The sequence below is a fragment of the Prinia subflava genome, chromosome Z, assembly GCF_021018805.1.
Source record: "Prinia subflava isolate CZ2003 ecotype Zambia chromosome Z, Cam_Psub_1.2, whole genome shotgun sequence".
In the NCBI taxonomy this organism is placed as follows: Eukaryota; Metazoa; Chordata; class Aves; order Passeriformes; family Cisticolidae; genus Prinia; species Prinia subflava.
In genome coordinates, this window is record NC_086283.1 from 8,023,361 (window position 1) to 8,047,885 (window position 24,525).

General features: G+C 38.8%; 2 protein-coding genes across 4 annotated transcripts in view; one reads left to right on the plus strand and one right to left on the minus strand.

Annotated features, from left to right (window-relative positions):
• The window catches only part of AIMP1 (aminoacyl tRNA synthetase complex interacting multifunctional protein 1), a 32,227-nt gene extending 25,366 nt beyond the window's left edge, over positions 1 to 6,861 (minus strand). Inside the window, exon 1 of the mRNA XM_063422597.1 lies at positions 6,712 to 6,861. Coding sequence (XP_063278667.1) covers positions 6,712 to 6,713 — 2 coding nt within the window. The 5' untranslated portion in view covers positions 6,714 to 6,861. The remainder of the gene's footprint in view (positions 1 to 6,711) is intronic.
• Positions 6,862 to 7,024: 163 nt separating this feature from the next.
• Positions 7,025 to 24,525, plus strand: part of TBCK (TBC1 domain containing kinase) — an 89,669-nt gene continuing 72,168 nt past the window's right edge. Inside the window, exons 1-4 of one of the 3 annotated variants that reach the window (XM_063422595.1) lie at positions 7,025 to 7,083; positions 9,401 to 9,479; positions 10,722 to 10,956; positions 13,761 to 13,833. In XM_063422595.1, the coding sequence (XP_063278665.1) occupies positions 10,764 to 10,956; positions 13,761 to 13,833 (266 nt within the window). In that variant the 5' untranslated portion in view covers positions 7,025 to 7,083; positions 9,401 to 9,479; positions 10,722 to 10,763. The remainder of the gene's footprint in view (positions 7,084 to 9,400; positions 9,480 to 10,721; positions 10,957 to 13,760; positions 13,834 to 24,525) is intronic. The other 2 variants (XM_063422594.1, XM_063422596.1) reach the window with 2 other exon arrangements.

The following is a 24,525-nucleotide window of genomic DNA, read 5'->3' on the forward strand; positions in this document are numbered from 1 at the left end:
AATTTACTACTTCTACATTAATATCAGCTTTTCTACTTGTAAAAGTAGTTTCTTTTAGCACAGCTAAAGGAAAACAAGATTCAACCATTCAATTAAAACAAGTGCTCAGGTTAAAAATAACCATTATTTACTCAAAAAAGCACTGAGCAGACCTCATGCAGAGGTATTGCAAAAGAATCAGTGTCCTCTAACTTTAGACACATTAGTAGCCGCTGGTATTTACTTAGGCAGAAACTTTAGGCATTATGTGGGTCAAATAAAACCTGAAGAAAAAGCTGAAAATGTGCATATTTATGTGTACATCTGTTTGTAATCAATGCAACAATAATGGCAAATATATTTTAATGGGGAGCAACAAAGCTGTCAAACAAAATTTTCAGGGTAAGAGCAGTCCTTGATGAACTTTGAGCCTGCAGCTGCAGCACCTTATTTACACAGAAAAAAATCCCCTCCCCCACACATCACAAATAATTGTACTTTCCAATGCTGAATCTATTCAGGATGATATTTTAATGAAAACCTATAAAGACAGTAACTAACTCTGTGCAGAGAATTATTATTTATTCAGCTGTGGAATGAAAAGTCTAAATGAACTTTTGTATCTTAAGTGGGCTGACAACTAATCCTTAGCAGCCAGGAGCAGTTTCATGTCACTTCAAAACCACGTGCCAGCAGTATCTACCACTTCTTTGTAGTTGTATGCAGTGAGAAGCACTTGGGGTTGACAGCTTTTAAAACTTCTAGGATGAAAATTGTTTCCTCTCTTTTAATGCTGATCTGTGCAGAGGGAAAAAAAAATCACAAAAGCAAACAAACTCTCAGTGCGCTCATCTTGGATGTTGAGAGGGGATGTCAGCTGCTAAGACTGATAGCCTCTGACAGAAGAATCCCCCAAGCAGCTTTTGGAGAATAGCCATTTTTCCTTTATGGATTCAAACTATAGAAACAAAAGAAGTTTTAAGACAAGTTAGCTAAATTCAAATTTTGCTGTGTTCCAGATTCTTCTATTAAAATGCAATAATTTTTAAACAATTATTTTCAATTGACGTATGTTGGTTTAACATCTTCAAAAGTGCTAATTTGAAGGTAAATTTTCAGTAAAATGCAAAGGAAAAGATCTCTGTGTGCCTAGTTCTTATCACGAGCATTATTCTATAGAGGGTCATTTGGATGTGAAATTACTTATCCACTGTGATGCAGCAAGGGTAACAGAACCCCTAAGAAAAGATTAATTTCCCTGGGGTACAATTCAGTGTCATATCCTAGTTGGCAACAGTGACTTCCTTAGTGTGCGACTGTTACCAATTATTAGAGCCCTTGAAACAGGTTTCAAACCTTACAGTAGGACTAGCACAGATGTGAACTTAGGGCCTTACTTCCAGAGCAGCTGCCAGCAAGCCAAATGCAGTGCCTCTCGCATGCCATGCACCAGCCCCTGCACTCCTGTGGGAACAGCAGTCCCCAGCTACCCTGGACAAATGAGCTGCTGAAATGATCTGTGCACTTATCTTGAGAGACTGAAACAAGATGCCACTACAAAGCTGCATATTAAACTGTAACTGAGAAACACTCTAGGATACAAATCGGATCCAATAGCCATGGATAGTTGTCACGGTGCCACAGATAGTTTCTGACAGAGGGTCCTGAAGTCACAGACCAAGCTTTACACTATTAATTCATACTCAGATTTGTTGGGAAAGCTCCTGAAGAGAAGGAAATGGAAGTAGATGTCTTCCATAATACATAGTTTTATGCCAAAAGATCGAAGCAAATGACCTCAAGAGGACATGTGCTAACTTGAGGCAATTTTTGATGATGTTTAATGCATTACCAGCTGCCAGGAATCCAATTTTCCCTTAATGCAGAATAGCATCTCTGTCAGCATTTCAGAACTCTGAGGAAAGAATGAGTTCTACATGAATTGTGTTTAGCAGATGATGGTTAAATACAGTACATGTTGCTTTCTAATATGAATACTAGTTTAATCTTCACTCTCTACAGTTCAAGGAGTCAAATAGTCTTTAGGCTGGTAATTTATATAAAGTGGCATAAGAACCTAGGAATTGAGAGTGGTGAAGCACTGGTTGAGGTTGCCCAGAGATTTCCTTCATAAGCAACTGCTCCCTAGACAGAACAGGAATCTGGCACACTGAACTTTGTAATCAAGATTGACAGCGATTGCCATGCCTAAAACCAGTTATAACTGCCCAGAAATTTCTAACACTACTGAACTAAAAAGCATTGGCTAGATGCACAGAGCATCTAGCAGATGCAGAGCATGCTCAGGCAAGGAACTTTTCCTATTTAAATCTAAACGTGAATGTTTGGAAAGCTTGGAATACTCAAATGAACATGGCGACAACTCAAAACATTTGGAGTCATTACGCTACCCAAGCCAACTAGCAAGTTTTTTACTATGCTCAAAATACCACTTTCTCTTGTTTCATCTGTCAAATCTATTCAACTGACTGGAAACACAGGGGCTGTATTTTCAGGAGGAAAATACATTCTTGCAATATGTTTCACGCTTGTTATGGACTTCACCATTAGAAAACTTTATGGCTCAAGAAGCATAAAGGCAACTAACGACTCAATCAATTAACACAACACTAACTGTGTTATTAATACAACTAACACAAACAACAAATTAACACAACACCACAAAAACTACAGAGAATGACTTCTCACCTGGAAGTCTATTGCCTTGCCACACCTGTCTGCTCCAGTTTAAAGAGTTCCAGCTTCTAATTTCTCTAGAAGGTAAGTGTGAGGCACATAGGATGGAATAAGGGAGAAGCAAGCCAGGAAAGGCCTGACCAGGCACATTTTATTATAGGCAAACTGCCTCAGCTGCTCAAGAGGCTGCCCAAGCAATACTCATGTTGAACTCGTACATACTCAAGACCCCCTACAACTGGCACAGAGATTTGCCTTTGTTCAAATTCCTCTTTCCTGTCTCTCAACTTTTTCAAGACACTTCAAAGAAGATCAAAAAGCTTGAAAGAAGTGCAGTTGTTTAGTCTGCAGAAGAGAAGATAAATGGGAGACCTGGTCTTGTTCTTCAAAGACAAAGCAAGTTGGTACGAGAATGGGACTAAACTGTTCACCAGGTCTGATGTAGACATTAAAAAGAAACAAGATTTAAGTTTTGGAAAACTTTCAAGGAAGAGTAATAGACTGAACAGGCTGCCTTTGGAGGCCGTGGAATATCCATCACTGGAAGGTTTTAAAAACAGGCTAGGCAAACATCTGTCAGAAGTGATTAAGTTACAGTAGACGAAAAGATCTTTTGCCTCCTCTTCTGCTAAGGTCTTTTTGTTACACCCAGTGTTACAAACCAAATCACGTTTCTGTCTTTTACACGCCTGTGTTTTATTTAACTTTAAAAATCATGCAGTAAAACCTGCCCTTCTGTGATATTTCCACAAAATCAAGTGTGTTTATTTGGGACAACATAATAGACATCAAAGACTTGTTAAGTGTGAAAGCAGGATAAAGAAACCACCTGTGAAGTAAAATACCAATGTATTAAATTTACACTCACTCTGAATAAATTAACCTCTAACGTCATAATGCAGACAGCACTGCATCTTTTTGTCCTCCAAGAGAAAAAATTGTTCAACTCATGACTTACTGATCTGCAGTCACTTTAAGATGTTCCTTAAAGGATATTTTAAAGAAAGAACTTTTCCCCAAGCACAAAGAAATATAAATTTGAATCTTACAAAATATTAATAGAAAAAAGACAGCAGAAGGCTGCTTTGAGAAGTACCCAAATCTTTTTTCAACTATATTAAATTATGAGTAAGGACAGCTTCCATCACACTGGAGGAAAAAAGCCGTCTGAGACCTTTTTCCTCCCCCTGCTGTTTAATACTAATGCAACCATGGAAATGAAAAATAAACATTGATTTCCCCTTACCCCCAGCATGACAGGAAATCTAACAGCGGAAATGTTCCTTGGTAAAGGTAAGAACCATGCAGGTAACTGTTCAGAGCAACACACGAGTTTCTGGGGGTCTGGACTGACATCATATACCCCATACCACTATGACAAGAAGGGGTGCTGTTTACTTTGCTCACACCTGATGTTCCTACCAGCTGCCCTCTGTGCTGATTCCTCACTTTTGTCTATGTTGCTGGCATTTGACCTTCTTTAGGTTTCAGGTAACAAACTCCTTAGAAGAGATAAACATGAATTAACAGCTGTGACATAAAGCAATCAGATCATAATCAGGAAAGTTGAAAAATATTATGGTCAATATCAGATTCATCTTGCTGCACACCTGAGCAATCCTTCTAATGACAACTGTTTTACATTATTTTCATTATATAGGTATTTCCCAAGTATGTTCATGGGGACTTGTAAAGTGTGTGGTATTTGCAGGCACACAAGAACTCAATTATGCTTTTCATTCTTGGTCTAGACAGGTCTGGGATAATATTTATCTCTTATTTTGCCTCTCAATATGTGGTTTTTTTCTTGTCAATTAAAGATCTATCCTTCAGTCTGATGTCAATCTTTTCCAGAGTAACATGACATCCATAAAATTATTTATTCTACTTAAATGGGGAAAGGGCAGGGAAACAGAAACCAATAGGATTAAGAAAAATTCATAGCCTGTTTAGCCTTCCTTTGACAAAGACGCCCTAGGTTAACTTGCCACTATTAAATTCATACTAAATTGGAGTTGCAACAGCATCAAAGATATATCATCATACCTTTCTACATAAAAGTGATAACAATCTCACTCAAATATGCTTCATTATCAGAAGGCGCTAGGCAACTCAAGTCCTATTATTCCAATCTGATGGACTAGTTTAAGATTTACGCAAATTTTTTTAGCAAATATCCTTTTTCATTTGATATAATTTTCTTCACACAATCCACTGCTTCCAGTCTGGACAATAAGTTGTTGTTTCCTTCTCTCTTTAAATTTAAAGGTCTAAAAGAAACAAAGATACCTAGAGCGATGTATGGAAAATATGTATGTAGTTACAACAGCAAAGAGATACTCTACAGCACAAATATGCTGAAACTAGTTCTAGGAGTAATTTTTGCCTTCAACACCTTGCACCTTCAGGATTCAGTGCTGCTAAAACATCACAGCAATTCACAAATATATTTTCTGAAGTTCTCATAAGTCAAAATTATAGCAACAGGAATATATTGTTAACGAGTTACAAGGTATATAATACAGAGAATACTGTATGATGAAGCTGTACTGATAAGCAATGACCCTTGAGACAACCTAAAAATATACAACACTGCCACCTCACAAAAATAAAGACAAAAAAACCCCAAAACTAGAACTCCCACTTTACCAACCATTTGTCACAGTTGTTTCTGTTAGTCCTTTCTAAGGCCTTATACCTTTTAGCAACATCTAGTATTAAAAGCTCGGGTTTCAGACTTTGGTTTTGCTTAATTTTATAGAATTTGGGCTTCCTTTCGAAGAGGTCTGCCAAAGGGTGTAAAATTTAAACATAACTGGAGGATAATAAGTGAATGGTATGGGCATACCAAACTGGGAGGCTGTATTTAATCCCTACTGCCTCATCTTACTGCAGATTTCATGTAAGTATCCTGAGTCTGCAAACTATTTGTGAAAAGCAACGATTTCACTTAAATGAAAATAAAAATCTCTCTGAGCCGAAGAAACAAAAAGAGCAAGAAATGCAAGCATTGCTCAGTTTGCAGTAGTATTGCCTTTATTTTTTGCCAGCTGCTAAACCAGGCTCAAAACCACTTACTGATGAACCTCAGGTACAGCACTATCTGATATATACAGTACTGATACATATTTATTTAATACTAATAGATACCAAATATATACTGTGCTTCAGGAATGCTGCCATATGCCGGGGGACCGTGGACTGGCAACATAACCATAAGCTCGTCTGTGCCGATCCAATGCACGCATCCCTGCACAGAACGTGTGCTGTATGTTAAACCTCGTATCTCTACTGAGGATGGACCAATACCGGGTTATACTCTGTTCTTCGCTCAAGGCTATGCAAAAGTATAACAAACGTTGTACAATTAAGCAACAGTGAGGCAGCATCTACGTGTCCTTCAGCAAACGTCAGGGAATACAAGTACTTTTCAGGCTAATACGGCATCTTGTTCCTGCACAGCCCACCACCCTACGCCGCTTTCAAACCCTCATTCCAGTGACTGAATAAAGGACCAATAAATAAACCGCTTTGAGATGAACCACTTCACCTGCGCTCGCATCCTCCACGCAAAGTGCAGGATCTGAATTTGCAACGCCGCCCTACAGCTAGAGCGCACCTCGAGCGCTGCGATAAAATCCTTGGAGTGAACTGAACCACGACCGTAACGCCGCTTCCCGCGGCTCCGGTCCTGCCCCTCCGCCGAGGGTGCTCCCTCACAAGGGCAGCCCCCCACGATCACCGCCACGGGGCGCCGCGCTCCCCCCGACCCGCGCTGTGCTGGCGCCTCGCAGCAAATTAGCGGGGACGAATTAGCGGGGCCCCGCCTGCCCCCCACCCACCCCAGAGAGCCCGGCGCGGCCTGCGGGGCAGCCCCAGGGCACCCATGGCGCCGTTCCCCAGCGGCTGGCGAGGGAGCACCGACGGGTGCCACTCCCGGCGGGGCCACCGGAGCGCGGAGAGGGGCACTGAGAGCACGGAGAGGAGCACTGAGAGCCCGCCCGGCCGAGCCCGCGGCCCCGCCGCGACACTCACATGAACCGAGGAGCCGCCGCCGCTGCCGGCCCGGGGAAGAAGGACCCGCTCCTGCGGCTGGGCCAGCGAGCGCCTGACGTTTGCAAGCAGGCGCCCGGGAAAGCCTCGCTCCCCCCAGCAAGCACAGGGCTTAGGTGCCCAGCGCGTCGTTCTTGGAGCACTGGCAGAGCACGCGCACACACAGGGAGAAGGGTATTAAACTATTTTTTTGTTTGTTTATGTTGTTTGGTTTGTTTTTTTTAAGAACCCGGGAGAAAAGGAAGCTCAGGCACTGTGCCAGTCGCCCCTGTGGCCCTACAGCGAGCGGCTGGCGGGGAGCAGTGACGTCACGGGGCGGGGCGGTGCGCGGCGGGGGCGGCGGCTGTCGCGCAGGTACCAGCGGAGCGCTCGCTTCGCTCTTTCCCGTTCATCCTTATGCTCATCCCCTTCCCCCCTCCCTTGTCCTCTTTTCCATCCCTATTCCCACCCCTGTACCCATCCCTCTCCTCTGCCCCATCCCTGTTCCCCCTTCCCCATCGCCTTACTCCTTCCCCATCCCCTTTCCCATCTCCTTGTTCCCTCCCTATGCCTTTGCCCATTCCCACCCCCTTCCAGCATGCTCTCCCCTTGCCAGCCCCCTCCCTTTCCCCGGGAGATCTCCAGGCAATGAGTCTGTAGCAGCACAGGGGTGATCAGGGCCCCCAGCATTTCTTAGAGTCATTTAGAGAACGGGGTAAAAGCGATTTATTTGTCTTGTGCCGGGTTTAGTTCCTGAACAGATGTGCGTATTGGATAAATCAAATGGTGACAAACCCCTTTTTAGGTGTTTATTGGGACCCTGATGTAGCAGAATTAAACTTCCTTTCAGTACTTATTCTGCATTTTAATAAACTTTGTGAAATCACTCATTTTCAGGTTTTTTTGTGAAGTGGCCACACTAGTTAAAATTGCATATCCTATTTCAGTTATTTTATCAAATTAATCATTACTCTAGCTGTAGCAGGAATATTTTAAGGCTTAAGTGCAAAATTATTTTGTGAAAGAATTTCTTCCTATGAAATGGCCCACTTTGTTTTAACATACCGTGATTTAATGAAAAAGTATAAGTATAGCATATTCAGGCTATTTGCTCTCCTGAAATTCCCCTCAATTGCTTTAAAAATATTTTAATAACAGTGTAATTATGTTTTAATTCAGAAAATCTGTCTTCACTAAGTAAGGGTTATTTACACTTGAGAACTTAGGAGGCATTTAACTAAGTAGCCATTTCAAGTTACTGTTTGGGCTACTTGCCCTTATTTCTGCATGTGGTCGCTTTAGGAATTTGTAGTTGAGTTTCACTGGATGGACTCATTCAGGTTGGTCTCTGCGTAAGTGCAGTGTTTGCTCCTGAGAATCAGATTTGTTATGTTCTGACTTCTTTCTTTTCCTAAGGGCAAAGTTCTACGTGTCCCTTAATTCAATCATCTTAGCACTGCTTTAGTGAAGCTGTTGTAAGTGATGGTTCTAGAAAAGGCTGGCTTCTGAATAAAAAACATTTTTTCTCTGAGAGCAGTAGATACTTGGAGGAGCAGATAAATTGCTCAATAGATGGAGTTCCACTTTGTATTTTATCTCTCATTTTTGGACATCAAAGCTACCTAATGCAAGATTTTCAAAATAGTGCTAATCTGAATATTGAACAGGAATTTCTAAAGGTCTTTTTTTTTCTTTTTGATTTTGCTGCGAATGTTGGTGTGTGTTTTTGTGTACTATGAAGGTTTCTAAGGGGGATTTGGATGAAGGCGGGAAGCTAGGGAGGGTCATTCAGAGATGGGATGGAAGAAATCCACTTATGGACTTCTAACCTTTATACCAGGCACGTTTCATGGATGTGATAGACTGTCTCTCATAAATGCAATAAATGGTGCTTTGGAAATGGTGACTCCATAATAAGACAGTCTTCACTTCCTCTTCCATCCTTGCTGTTTTGGATTATTGGAATTGAATTTCCAGCATTAAGTCTCAAAATTGAATTTGCCTTAACTGGTTCTGGTGTCAGTTTAAAATAACAAACCTTTCTTCTTCTCTTCCTGTTTTTATTTCAAAGTGGCAGGGAAGTTTTGCAGGATATAATTAATGCCTTCCAATCATAAAGTTAATGTAGTGTGTGTCTTTCCTATATAGTAGAAGTGAGTTTGAGGTATAAAATTGAGTGCATTGAAGAAAGGATGATGTGTAGCACTCTCCTGTGTTTATAGTTCTGCCAGACTTAGATGTGGAGTGAAAAAGAAACCAAAACACACAAACAAACCCCCTCAATTTAAAAATAATCAGAGAAGAGCTTTTTTTCAGATAAACTTCTAAAATATCTGTAACCATTCTGTTTGAATTTAGAAGTGTCAGTAAGTTACTAGAGAAATGTTGAGACTGAAAAAAAACTTGTTTAAAAAAAAAAAACCTCCTTTCATTTAAGCTGTAATGTGTGTCCCTTAAAGGTGGCAGAAGGCTTAAGTTTGGGGTTACTTGTTTTATTTTTCAACTCAGTCTCTGGAATTTGTGTTAACTGAGAATTAATTAGAGATGAGTTTGACTGTGAGGGTACCAATTGACAGAACTGTCATCGGAGAAAACTTCTTCTATTGCTTTCATGGATTCCCTGTAATTAACTCTGTAGTAAGAGAACGTGTTTTATTTCATATCTTTTAAAGTTCTCTATTGATTCCTTTAGGTGGGTGACAGGAAAGGTTGTTTGCATATCTCATGTCTTGCTTTTTGCTCATCTGGTTGCCAGTCAAAGGAGGTGAGTGGTAAGTGTGCAGTCGCCTAAGTTGAACACATTGCAGGTGCTGTAATTCCTCCTTGTAAGCCAGGTGATCTAGAGTGCAAGGAGAGTTTAATCTCTTAAAATATTTATTGAATTGATGGTATTTAACAATTCTTTTTATTAAACTTCCTTTCTAAGTGTCAGCTGAATGCAGGTACAATGTATTAGAGACATGTTATCTAACAGTATTTTTCTACAGTAAAAGTGAGAACATTTTACCTTACTAAATATATTGTACACTACATATTTACATTCTTAGAGACATAGTGTGTCTTGCTGCTGGGCATAATCTTATTTCCCCTCCCCTCCACTCTGATCATAATAATTTTTTTCTTTTATTTTAGAGCAAGCACTAGAGGGCCATTGTGCCAAGCAAGATTATAATTGAATCTGTAAACTAAGCTATTTTTTCTAAATGTTTAATAAGTAGTTTATTTGGCAGACTTGATGTTTTTAGAGGAATGGGGGTTCTTATAAATCTGCAGTTAAAGTTTTCCAATTGGAACCTGCTGCATGCCAGTAAGTCTTTGTGCTTGCACTCTGTCCAATTGATGACTTTCCAGTGGAAAATTCTAACTGTAATGTGCATTGTTCACATCCTAAAATAAATCATCTGCAAAAAAGTACGAAATATTCATACAATATGAAAGTATTGTATCTTTACAAATAAGACTTTTAATACTAACATAAATATTCCAATGCTCAAAGCTGTTTCAGATTTTTCCTCCTTTTTCAAGTTTGATTCCTTAACATTATACATTCATATTCCATATGATTATATTTACTAGAATGCGAAAATACATAACTCATGTCTGTGTTTCTTTGGGGAAAAAAGCCACAAATGAGATCAGTCTTTTTTATTTGCTTTGTATCCTAAGTTGGACTGTATTCGTTGAAACAGAAAGTATCTTTCATAGTATTCATTTGTATAGCCTTAGTAAATAGGTTCAGTATGTAAGGATCTTTCTGCACCCTGTGTGGAGTTGCTCTCAGTTGGGATTCACACATAAATTTAGTAGTTTTTTGCTGGGAATTTTGTGCTTTGAACAAGGTTGTTCCCTTACAGAAAGAATAATTTTGAGATGCCAAATTGTTAAGTCTTCTGTTTCTCCTGTGTGACTTCCTGAGGGGAAAAAAAATCTTAATTGAATTCTTTAGTAAACAACTAGTAACCTGAGTCTGTATCTTTTGCTGATAAATTTTTACTCTGTGTTCTCTATTTAAGGAACACAGATTGCTCTGAAGGAGTTCAGATTGTGTGAAAAAGATGTTTCCTTTAAAAGATACTGTGATGGGTGCCTCCACCTTCTTTGCCTCAGCTCTGCCACATGATGTCTGTGGAAGTAATGGCCTCCCTCTAACACCTAACTCCATAAAAATTCTGGGGAGATTTCAAATCCTTAAGACAATCACCCATCCCAGACTTTGCCAGTACGTTGACATTACCAGAGGTAAACATGGTGAGTATCCATTTAATAAGCAAATTTTCAGTATGATTACAATCTTGGGTTTGGAGGATTTTTTGGTGAGAGTGTATTTTAAGGTGACTGAGCAGAATACTGCCTTCATAGCACCAGAAAGTGGCCAGTTTTCAGTCTCAAAATTCCTGAATACCTTTGCTATGACCAGCAGTAAAATCTCCTTTGTTTCTTCTCTCTAGACTCAAAGCAGACATTAGTTCTCTGTCCTGTCTTGTTGTGTTACACTTGCATATAAAAGCTAAGAACTTCCTTCTTTTTATACCTCACTAAACTTCCTGAACTCAATGGCTCTGCCATGTCTTTGTGTGGAATATGGAAATACATGTATTTTTAAAAGTAAACTCGTACACCTATGTTCTAATCTTGAGAACATTTTCATTTAATGGTTAGGTTTCTTGTACTTGATTTGTAGCTGGTGGTGTCATCTCATGTCCTGGCTGCAAGCTTCCTGTATTATTATCTTTTGATTTCTCTAAGATTTCTCCCACTAGTGGTTACTTTATTCTAGTACAGGTTTGGAGGGGTTTTTTCAGTACCTGTTATCACACTTACTGTTAGCTCAAATAAAACTTCAATTGTTTCTTTGTGCTCTAGATATTCTGTTGCAAACTCAGCAGGACTACAGCACTTAATTTCCACAAAAAGGCTGCAACACCTGTGACAATTTAAGTCATTGCCACTTTTAAATCAACAGTGTTCTCATACAAAAGTGCATTGTATGTATTTGATTAGCCACAGGGTCTCATAAAGCAGGGCATGTCATTTTATTGCCCTTTAGAATGCAGCATGATGGAATGTTTCATATTTTTGCAAAATTAAGATATTGCCAACTCCAGATATTAAAGTATTCAGTGTGTCAGGGAGTTCTTTATGTGTTTTCCTTTGCCCTCAAACATGTAATTTTCCACTTGCACAGTCAGGAGGTCTAAGAAATGTAATAATTTTCATTTATATTTACTAATACTGCTTGAAACAAAACCTGGGATTTTCTCACAATATTGTTTGGGATGAAAGGTTAGGAAGGATTAACTAACATAACATTTAATAAATAAAAAATGAATAGTAAAACATGGCCCTTCTGATTACAAAGAGTAAATGACATAAATACTTATATGTCTATATAAAAATTAAGGAAAAAATACCTTCTTGAAGTAACTTGAAGGATAGTAAATAAAATGTCTAACCATGAAGTCGGGAGAGTGTTCTGTTTTAACAACGATTAGAATGGCAGCTAATAATTTTGATTTAATATGGGAAACTTGGTGAATGTTATCATTTTGATACTGGTAGAACTTTCCATGTGTCAGTTCTATGCCTAATGATTTAATATTTGTGGAGTTGTGTTTGCAAATGTCAGTTTCTACTCTTACAGAGAAATGTGAAAGCAGGCTAGGAAAACAAGGCAAAAATAAATTAGACATATAAATTCCTCCACAAAAGACTTTCAGAGGGAGAATATAACAATAAAAGAACAATGTTCAGATGGATTTTTTTTGTAAAATTAAACTTTTTTAAAATCTATGCTACCATTGTAGAGGGCTATCAAATATCAGTATTTTTGTTATCAAAATATCCATTTTTTTTCCTCCAATGAAAGCTTAAATGGTCTTTTGAATGGAAAAAGGAGAAACAGAGTTGAATAACAAGCATTCCAGCTATAATGTTGTCCTGGGGTGACAGGACATTTTCATGTATCCCAATCCTGTATTATGGGCCCAGAGGTTGATGGATCATAACTGTCCTCTGCTACCAGGGGAGGAAGGAAAGAAGGGGAAAAACAAAACCAGAAAAAAATGGCAAAAAGCAAGCAAAAAGCAAGAGAGCAAAGCTAGCAAAGCGAGCCTAAAGCTAACAGCAAGCAAAGCCAGAGCAAGCAGCCAGGGGAGGGATGCAGCTATAGACAAAACAAACGGGGATCATGGGAACAGGAACACATGATTGGGATACAAAGCATGAAAATGTCCTGTCACCCCAGGACAAATGTGATGACTTGTGTTCCTCAGTTTTCTATCTTTATCTTACTGTAACAGTAAGATAAAGTCATGTTACAAAAACATTTGTAATTGTTTCGTTTGATTTGATTTTGAATGTGAGCATGGACTGCTAGGTTACTGGAAGTAACAAAGCTGCATTGGGAGTTTCCTCACATGCCCCTGTAAAATCTTACACCTTTGTCTTTTCCTGCTGCATGGTTGTTGTCTTCAGTGTAACAATAGTTTTGGTTTTCCCCCCATGTTCAGTGCCAGCCCATCCATCTTCAGAACATGTGGGATCCTTACAGCTCCATGTTGGGCAAGGGGTGCTGGGCGTGTTGGGTAATGCCCATGTTGGTCAATGTGCTCATTGGCCTGGCAGAACTGAAGCTCCTGTGCTCACCCTGAGTCCCTTTTCTCAAAGCTGGGCTTACTTTGAGTCTCTTCCATCAACTCAGCCACATATCTCTGCAAATTTATGTTTACTTATCTTTGAGACCTCTGTTCTTCAATCGAATCCGACTGACATTGGCTGAGGGCTTCAGTATTTGTTAGGAGGTTACTTGATGCATGGATGTTTGGATTGACAGTGCTTTGCATGAGGAAACTGGGAAGATAATTTTCTGTATCACACAAAGAAAATAGTGGTGTTATCCATAAGATGTACATCTTGTAACATTTAATAATGTGTAATTTTCTGTACAGAAATACTTTAACGTCTGCTAAATAGGTAAAATGAAAAGTCTGTACTCTCAGAGTTTCATTTGGATTCCAGTCCTCTTACAGATTTTTTGGTTTTTTTCAAATTAGAGAGATTGGTTGTGGCGGCTGAACACTGTGAAAAGAGTCTGGAAGATTTGCTACGAGAAAGAAAGCCTGTCAGGTGAGGTGTCAAGCTAACTCAAATCCACTCATTGTTTCACGTACCATCTGTGGCAAAATCCTGGACCATCTTTTAACTTTACTGGTTTATGTACATTTTGCTCTGTTAAAGTTTAACGTAAAGAGATTGTTTAGTAGATAAAAATATGCAGCTGAAGAGGGAGTACTCATTTCTGTGAAAATTTGTTATGGAGAACTTGCTTACTATTGAAATACTTTGTAACACATAAAATACTGTAGTTTGGGGGTTTTCTTTTGAAAATAAAATCAGACCTATGACAGGATATGGAACTTTCTAAGAATTAAGGTGAAGGTTAAGTCTGCTAGGTGATGAAATACAGGTAGAATTTAGTGTCTGTTTTGTATTTGTAGAAATCTATTAATTTATCATCTAGAAAGTGGACAAGATGTCAGAAAATATGCCCTGTGTTTGTGTTAGTGTTTTTGTGAACTTGAGCTTGTATGACAGTGTGTGTTGTAGAGGGATGTAGCTTGAGGAATGTTAGGGAAATACAGCTTCCTTTTTTTTTTAAGATAAAGAGGATTAGGTGTAAAGGGTTTTCATGTGTGATATAGTTCTTCACACAGTTTTGCGTCAGGTTCCTATTGTGCGAAGTTCTAGAAACAGTTAAAGCATCAGAAGCTCTTTTGATTCCTTTTTAATTCAGTTCTCACACTGTTCTTTGAGCATGTGTGTCTTGGTGTCAGATGAGAAGCAGCCGAGACTGCCTGCTTCCCTCTAGACTGTTTTGGAAAAACCTTGCACGTAGGTATTTTAATTTGCTTTGAATTGCTTGATGCTTTGAATACTTACAAAGATTCTTTGACAAAACTTCCTCAGATAGGAGATGTGGTCTATATGCACATCCTTTATGGCCTTTTATACTATCATGTCTTTTGTGGCCTCCAGAAGGACTTTTTAGATCTTTTTAGATAGGTTGGTAAGGTATTCAAGTTTGGGGTTTGGTGTGCTGAAAGAAGTTACTTAGTTTGTGATATTACCTCAGCTCTTTGTGCTGTGGCTCTGTTAAAAGTAGTTGCACAAAGCCTGGCTTTATTTTTTTCCTCTTGTCTTCAGAGAGTTTTTACTATCATAAATTTTTCTACTCTATGATCTTTCTTTTAATGAGCCAGTTGGGATTTCTTCTGGAAGTTGTAACACTTGAGGATAAGAGCTAAAATATAGCCTGTGTATATATCCATAGTTTTAAGAGACATCAGTGATTCATCTACTGTAAATTACAGCTTTTGCAGTGGTAACTAAAGGATAAATTATGTTCAGTTCAAGTAAAGTTTCTTGCAAGACATTTTCCTTTTCATTTTATTTTTTTATGAAAACAGATTTTTTTATTCCTATGGAGACCCAGAAACTTCCAGAAATAAGTTGAGTGGACCAATTCCCAGTTATTGGTTATGTGATCTGTCTATATCAATTACCTTTGGAGGAAATATTTGGCTTTTTTTATGAATTCTGATTGCATTGGTCAGTGATAGCATAGTTGGCTACACATCCGGAGCTGATGCGTGTGCTATTGCAATTAATTTTTTAAAGTGTTTCTGGAATGTGAGAAACTGTTCTTCTGGTCTCTAGATTAATTTTTCTTATGCTTGCCAGTAACCTAAGTCCTTTGCACCTGTACCACAAGCTGATGTAAAATCAGCAGGAAATCTTCTATTATGTTAGTGTTGAAATTCAAGACATTACATTATGAACAGTCTATCTTTCTATACATTTTGCAGAACAGGCCATACAGCTGTTTGGTAGTTATTTGCAGTTAATCTTTGCTGAAGTCTTGCATCAAGTGTAGCATAAATTCCTTAATGTATGAATTATATTTAAGAAAAAGAAATGTAGCGATGTTCTTTCTTCAGTTAACCTCAGACTTTTCCCGGTTTTCTAATTCTAATAAATCGGTTGTATGTAGGGGCCAAATACTGGAAATTAGAGCTTCAAGTGTTTATCTGCTGTGTTCTGTCACAGTGCAGAAAGTCATTTTACTGAGCGTTAAAGATTTGCTAGAAACTGGAGTTGTGCTGTTTCAAGAATTCATTCATTCATTACCTAACAATACTGTGTCAGCAGGCCCCAGGAATTGCAGAGATTTTTTGTCATTGTCCTCAAAGTTAACATGCTCAACTTCATTTTCAAAGATTAATGAAAGTAAGTGTTTGGTAATTTATGGCCAGATTATTTTCTGCTTTGAGTGTTGCATATTTGGGATCCTGGAATAAGCACTTTCTGCTGTAAGAACTCTTATCGGGTAAATTTCAAGAACTTTCAAAGGGAGGAAATGAGTGTCAGCTTTCCACAATTCTTACCACAGGTAAACAGGTACTGAAAAGGAATTTGGTCCAGCTCTCTGGTGTTTTGCTGAGGTTTTTTTTCAGAGGATAGCCATATGGACATAGTAACTGCAGTTAATGCTTCTAAAAGTGACATTAATCCCAATTTTCTTTACTGTGTTTCCATTGGGCATCACAGCAACAGCAGGGGAGCTCTTTTGGAATTGTGTGCCACAGGAAATTCAGGCTACAGCCATGGATAAGAGGGTATGATAAGGGTAGGATAAGAATTTTAGTCATTGATATAGGATAAGAATTTTGGGCATTGAGATCCCATTTTTCGCTAGACTGCTGTCCGCTATCTTCTCTGAGACAGAGACCGTAGTCTGGGTCATTGTTTTCTGTTTGCATATTCTCAGTTTAATGTCCTGTTTGTTGTTGTTTTCACTGAAAGGATGCACTTAATTTCAGTTTATAACAGTCACACTAGTGCTAAATCAACTCTCTGAAGTATGTTCAGGAGTCAGTTAGATGCTTAAAAGGCTGGGAATTTTTGTACAGCCGCACAAAAATAGTAAATACTTGATTTAAGATCACAATGGTTTATTGCTGTTCAGAGATTTGAAAATGTGTCTCAGTCTAGCTGGCTTCCCCTGTCTTCCTGTGCATACAAAGATTTTTTCATATGAATGAATTGAAAAAAAGTCAGAAAAAATTATTATGGATAGACGTTTTATACTTTAACGGTCTCACTAAAGCAGCAATCAAAATTTTAGTTTTTCAAGTTGCTAGTTGTTAGTGTTGCTACCAAAGACGAGAATGTAGGATGTACGTTTATTTTTAAGGTTCTCCATCTTTCAAACACATTTCCAACTATTCCTTTGAGATGCCTTTTCCAGACAGTGTTAAAGGAGTTATTTTCTCTGCTCCTGTGCTGTTATAAAAGGAGTTGTGAGCATTTCCTTTTCTGTCATGCTTCAAATGTGTTTCGTCTTTGAAGAAGTTGGTCTGCACTTGTATTCATAACAATAAAAATGCCAGCAAATACTGACATTCAGCAGATTTTTGGCAACTACAGTACGGTTTCTGGATTGGTCTTCAATTTGTGGCTTGGACAGTCTAAGTCCATTCCTTTCTTCAATAAAATATAGTTGTCATATGTTTTGAAAGTCATGGTATTGAAAAATTACTAGTGAACCATCAGATACAAGGTATAGTTTGTTATACATGGAACATTTGATGGGAAGCAGACTGTGTCTGCAGCTGTTTACTAGTTTGGAGAAAACATGATCTGGCGGATTCGGATGAGTACATTTTATTTGGCTAGATTAAATAGTTGTCTGTTCACTGATTGGACTAGAGTTCTTCATGCCATCATTGCTGCTAGTGTGCTTTTGGCAAACTTTAAGTGGGACTGTGGTACAGAAGTTACTAGAAGTTACATGGGGAGGAAAACAATTTCTGAGTAGCCAGGCATTCATCAAAAATATTTGTAAAACAGGTGCAAGTCATCAAAAGGCCAAAGGTTTTACATGATTTGACTTGAAGAGCTGCATATGAGCAGAGAGGTTCATGGGCTGAGTGTATTCTGCTTTGAATCAAGTCTGTGTTGGAATTTCACATGAGAAATCCATATATCGCAATAAGGCGGAATTTGGCTAGGATAAATGATGTAATAGTAAAATGAAGTAGCATTAATAAACAAACTTAAAGAGTTTTTTTTCCCTAGGCATATGTGAAGTACTGTAGTTTGGGCATTTAGAGTCCATAGAATTTTTCTTTACTTTCTTGGTAATGCTTTACTTGTAAAGGTACAGTGAAGGATTATCTCTTAGTCTGAACTTGTTTATATATTGTCCAATAAGGCTTTTCTTCATACAGAAGTACCAGTTTATTTCTGTAAGTAATTTTTAGCCTGACTGCAAATCTTCCTGTAGCATTCCTTTTCGCATAGGTTGTCTCCTGTGATTGTCTTTACTCTCACAGGAAAACAATTGTTTGAAGTGGAAAAGGGGTTGTCTTGGTTTGAAAGACAGATATCTGCTAGGAAGGGGGCAGGACCTCCCTAGAGATGGATAATTCAAATCCCCTCCCTCCAAATTATTCCAATTAAAAAAAAAAAATAAAGGAGCTTTCAGGCAGAGGTATGGGGGTAGGAATAACAGTTCTTTACTAGTATATATGACAAAACGACAAACAAACAACAACTACAGCATCAATAATAAACAGAACCAAGAACCTTGAGGGCTTTCTTTTACAAAAGCCCAGAGCAGTTTGATCTCGGCGCCCCTGCAGGACTCCGAGAGGCCGAACTGGAAGGAAGGAAAAGTCCCGGGCTGGTGGATGAGATGAGGAGCTCTGCGCTGGCAGCTGGAGCAGCAGGGGTGTCCCGGCAGGGCTGGGCAGTGCAGGGACACAGAGTAGCAGGGGAACCTCAAAGCTTCGAAGAAGCAGCGGCGGTGGGGGGAGGCTGGAGAAAACGAGCTCAGGATTCCCGGGTACAGGAGCAGATGACGATAAATTTCCCAGGACGAGGCAGAGGTAGAGGGCAGCCTCCTCCTCGGCGCTGAGAGCAAGAGTGCCTCTCCCTCCCCCAGATCTGTCTTTTTGCCTTTCCCAAAGCTCATCATCTCTCCCCTCTGAGGGACACTCCCAGGGACTCAAACAATAGGTGTAGCCTTGTGCTGCCATATCCCTCAAGCACTCCTTTTGTTCTGACTAAGTAGTCGTCAAGGCTTCTTGGAAACTTATGGGAAAAAATTCTGTGAGAAGAAAAAAAACCCAAATCTAACCCCCAACAGGGGTGCAGCTTGCATGAAATATTAGAGGTGAACATTGTTGCTTGAGATGTTTGAGTGATCTTTTTAGGTATAGAACCAAATTATTTGCTTGCATAGTTGGTTGCATTGTTTAATTGCAGCACAAAGACATTTCAGAACACTTACATGTTTCTTCCTCATATGTGAAACCTAACAGTGAGTGCATCCTTATTTCTTATCTTCTCTTCCAGGAAAAAAACAACAACAAAAAAGAAAATAATCCAACTCTGTGGGATTATGATAGTGTCTGCTTCTTACTATTAAAATGATAACTGTATATAATTGTCTTGGTTTCAGCTAGGGTAAATTTCCTTTCAGTAGCTGTTACAATGCCATATTTTGGATTTGGAATGAGAATGGTGTTGATGTTTCATGTTTTGCTTAGTCATGTTTATCCTGAGTCAAGGACATTTTTCTTTGGCTCATGCTCTGCCAGTGAGGAGGTACACAGAAGAAACTGGGAGGGAGCAGAGCTGGGACAGGTGACCCAAACTGACCAGTGGGATATTCCACACCACGTCATGGCCAGCATCAGTTGGGGGCAGCTCCCTGTAAGGGCGGCCAGCCTGGGTCTGGGAAGGGGCTCTGGCATCGGTCAGTGGGTGGTGAGCAATTGCACTGTGCATCACTGGTTTTCCCATTCTGTTACCAATATTATTATAATTTACCATTGTTACTGTATTTTACTTTATTGGCAGTTATGACACTAATCTTATCTCAGCCTACAAGTTTTACTTGGATTATTCTTCCCAATCCACTGAGGTGGTGGGGAGAGAGGGAGGTTGAGTGAGTGGCTGCGTAGTGCTTAATTTCCAGCTGGGCTTAGACCATGACAACATAAAGTCTGTGATTGGGGAAAACGTATGTGATTATTTCAACCTTTTGTTCAACTGTGCTTTTCCTGTAGTTCCTTGTAGACACTTCATACAGATTTCCGTGCTAAAAGAAGTATTAAAGATCTTAAACAGAAGCTGAGTTGTGCTGAGTTAATTGAGAACAAAAGTACTGGAGAGTTTTGAGTCTACAGTTTTTAGTGAAAGAGGATGTTGAATTTCAAGTGGACAAAACACCATCCTCAGCGGGAGGGTGGCTTCATCATGCAAAAATATTACTGCAAGGAATTAGGCAAGGATCATGTTAAAATTCCTATCTGCATTAATGAGCGAATTACTACTAATGAGCTAATGGCTGAAAACCCAAATGTCAGATTTGTACTGTGCAAATCTTAGGGGATTTAAAGCACGTTATTAATCCAAATGTTGATTTATGATAGTTGTGTTTAGCATAAAAAATGCTGTAGACTGTGAGAACAAGCGTGGTTTGTATATGATTATTCTAACAAAATGCAGTGTTTGACACTTCATCCTGCTTCTAGAAAGGAAAAAAACAAGGAAGAGTGAGCACTTGTTAGACTTGCTTTATAGTGGATCCTTCTAGAAAAGGATTTTATTTTCTTAAGTGCAAGTTCTTGCTTTTGGACTACGGAGCAATATCTTCAGGGGAGCATTTGGCACTAATTAGGGATCAGACAGCTGCTATTTAGGTGCATTGATCTCTAACATCATTGTGGTTTGAGATTTGTTTCTTCTGTGCATATGGATATTCGCTTCTTTGTATAACTAAATAGGTACCAGGGCACTGGACATTGTTGTGATGGGAGTGTTTAGAAGGCTAGCAGATCAGGCTAGTTTTAAGATTTCATTCATTCATTAGCAGTATACGTCTTGCTAAAGGTTAGCTTGTGCATATGGTTACTCATCACTCTTTACATGGAACTCATACTTACTGTAAATTAGCTGTGGGTATCCAATACCACAGAGCTGGTACTATACAGTCAACAACTTGCTGGTTCTTAGAAGTCAAGGTGGTAAAGCTTGAGAGTTCTTCAAGTGAAGCATGAACTGGGCTTTCTGCTACTGTTATCTAATGCCTAACATTTTTGTGTAATCAGCACTATTCAGTCCCTGCAAAGTGTGATTTCCTGTAGTTCCAGTAGTGCTTATTTTATGTTTTGCCAGTCATCCTTCCTATATATTTGGGGGTATGTCCTGCATACTTAGAGCTGGTTCTGCTTCTCCTGCCCTTTAGTCTCGCAAATTTTGGTGTATGCATTTCTCCTACATGCAACTGCAGCCCTCTCTATCTTCCCATTTGGTGATCACATTTCTCTTGTCACTTTCAGGAAAAATTAGTACTAATTGTATGGTGATTGATAAATTGTGAATTTATAGTCACAGACATCTGCTTTGTCTACATGTAAGTTTATGGTTACCTCTCGGCATAGGTGTTTCCTGCCTGTTGTGATGATGTGTTCTGGTTTGTAGATCAAAGTCATGTACTTCCTAACAGCTTTTGCAAGATTAGTTGTTAGCTATGAAATTCCGAACAGCACCACTGCTTATTGGCCTAGTTGTAAAGTCCCTTTGATCACTTGAATTTGCAAGCTGTTCTTCTCTTGAAACTTCCCATTCGGTTTCACTTTTTAGCAGTTGTCTGTACCATTGATTTAGGGATCCAGATTTTTTGAGCTAAACACCAAAACATACCTAGGCAGGCTTTTCACCTTAGATGTTAAGATTTTTTTTAAAAAACTATGTTGTGGTAAAGTTATTTGTTAAATTAACACTGTTGCAACATCTAATTTACATAGAGTGCCTGGCTTTAGAAGATCTGTGCAGTGTTGCAAGATGTATTCATAGTTTTAAAAGTTCTGTTGGAAATTTTTAAAATGGGGGAGAAGAGGAAAGTATTAGGAAAGTGGCTTGTTAATAAGGCTAATCCTCTCATAGAAATGTCTGCAGAAATGAATTTAAAAAAAAATCCTGTCTGACTGCAAGGACAGCATTGTTTATTAATAACTAGTCATGATTTCTAGAGCTGTCAGTTCAGTTTAACTGCCACACAGCTGCAACAACATTAACTGCATCAATAATTACCCTTCGTTTTCAGCTTTTCTTCTGAAATTTTTCGTTAAGCAGGTTTTTCTGATCCACCTAGGGCACCACAGTAAGAATGAGGGAATCTATCTCCTTGTATGATGAGGTTAGGGACCCATCACTTCTCTTGAAGTATGGAGGAGAAAGGTGGTATGGCTGACATTCTCATGCCATAGATATAGGTCTTCCTTAAAAGTAAAATAAAATACGCAGCCTGTACATTATAATCTTAAATGGGAGAAAGCACTCCTATGATCTTAAAATGTCAGATCAATACTTGCCCTTGGTTGCAGCAGGGAGAGTTGATGGAGTATCAGTTACAATGTATGGCCTTTTAGAGGTGCGTGCATTTGTTCAGAGGAGTCCAAAAGAAAGCAAAATATTTTTGGAGATCTGACTTCAATTGATCTTAATTCGACTACTTTTTAAGAAAGCACTCCTTTTGGAGAAGAGGAGGAGAATGTGAGATGTGTTGTTTCCTTCAATGAAATTTTGGCCCTGTGACATATGGTACATGTATATAATGCTGCTGAAGCTACTTCTTTATTGTATGTTTTGAGGTCATTGTCTTGTTTGTTTCCCTTGTTAGGTCTTGTTCTTCTATTGTCACCTGTGCATCTAGTTCTATTGTGTTACTCAGAGTGTATAGTCAGTGGAAAGAACACTGAGTCTCTGATTGAGTTTTAAATCAAAGCTACTTTACCTAATTTTTGTATCTAGTGATTGAAATAATTTATTTCATTGCACCTTTTGGTCCAGTGTAACGTATCACTATTCCATGTGTTACATATGAGCCAGCTGAGAATAAGATGCAAAAAAAAAAAAACTTTTTAGAAGTTAATGAGGGGCAAGATCAAGAACTGGGAATGTGGATTGTCTTTTCCATTCTGTGCATTGAACAGGATGGCATTAGAAGTTTCATTAAAATAGCATTTTATAAGGTGTACTTACTTTTCAAAACTACTATTTTCATTTGCTCTCCCATTTTTTGGGGTGAATGCTGAATGTCCAAAAGGAATTAAGGTGCAATTAAGTTTGAAAATTTTTGGATCGTGACTTAAGTCATTCAAAGTGATAATGATCTGAAAAATCATCTGTCTGATAAAAAGTGTTGTGTTCAATCTGCTCTATATATAAAGTTGTTCTTTATCTGCACCTTCATCTATTTTTTATGGACTTTTATCATACATTACAAGTTGAGACCTTCATAAAAGTGTAACATCATCTGTGTTGCTTTTAAAGTCATGCTTGTGGCTTAGAACTTTAAAAAAGGAATGAAAGGACTTTCTGAGTTTCCTCAGGTGAGCGATGAACTTGTTGAAGATATCCTGTGTGAAATAACCTCGTGCACGAGTTAGAGACTTCTGAGGACTCTGTCTATAAAATTCTTTTTTTGTATGTGTGTCTTACTCTCTGTTTGTTGCATTCCTTTCTAGTTCATTTCATTCTGGTAATGTGAATGCATTTCCAAGTAAATTGGCAGTGTTTACAATCTTGGTCCCCAGTGCCATTTTTTAATCAAACACATAATAAAGTGCTAAATAAACCATTCCCACCTGCATCAAACTCTTTATGTTCTGTATAGGGTATTTTGTAATTTATTTACCCAGGAAGACCCAATTTATCTGCACATCTGGTTTTCAAGCCAGTTCTGCATTTTATCCAGTTTTCCAGCTGGTTGATTGAGGAATAAGGAGGTCAGATGGCTTTCTTAAGGTCAGCGTAGTGATTGTCTCAGCTGGGATTATACCCAAACTTTATCCTTTGCTGAACCACTCGGCCACACCATTTCTAACCAGTCTATCCACATTGTTGGCAGTAATGGAACTAACTGCAAATGTCATTTTCTTTGTTTTATACTTTTGTTTGTATTGAAATATTGTCACTTTTATGAGTTCAGAAACGTTACATCTGTTCACAACCTGGTTCCCTTTCACTTTGAACAGGCACAATTTTTTGTGATTCATCTCCTTCCTGCATTCCAAATGTGTGTTAGTTTCACAAGTCCAGGGACAGTGATTTACGACGTTGCTGGTCTGTGTTGCTCTGGTGTGCTTCCTCAGGGAGACCCTGTCTGACACTCTGCTTTGGAAAAGGAACCCATGTTTTTGCTCCTGTGTATCAGTGCTGTAAGCTTCTTAAGACTCCTGCTTGTTGACGTTCTCTTCCTTTGGCATTTACTTTTTACAGGAATATTACAGTGTTAGAACAAGATGCACAGGTTTAATAAAGGACTTACTTAAGCATGCATTGCAGTGTACATACCTGTGAACTGTAAGTCTGAGGAAGGAGAAACTCAGAAACATGGTATCATCAGCATAATCTTACCGTTTGGTCTTGCTCTGCCTTCCTATGAGAAGTCAAAATGATTCTGGTTCCAGTTTTTATCGATTTAGTCTTTCCTTAAATTGCCAGTGCACTGAAGAAACATGACTTAATACTAATCCACATATACATCTCTAGTACCTACAAAATTACAGGACTCTGTACAGTTAAGTAGATGATGAGGAGGCTTGCTTTCTGACACCAGTCCTATTTTGTTTTCAGATTCTAGTAGGGCCTCCATTCACTTCACTTGGTGAAACACTTCTATTCAAAATAGTCTGCTAAGTACTGAATATGTTGCCAGTGCTTTCCAGGCACAGCTTTCTTGCT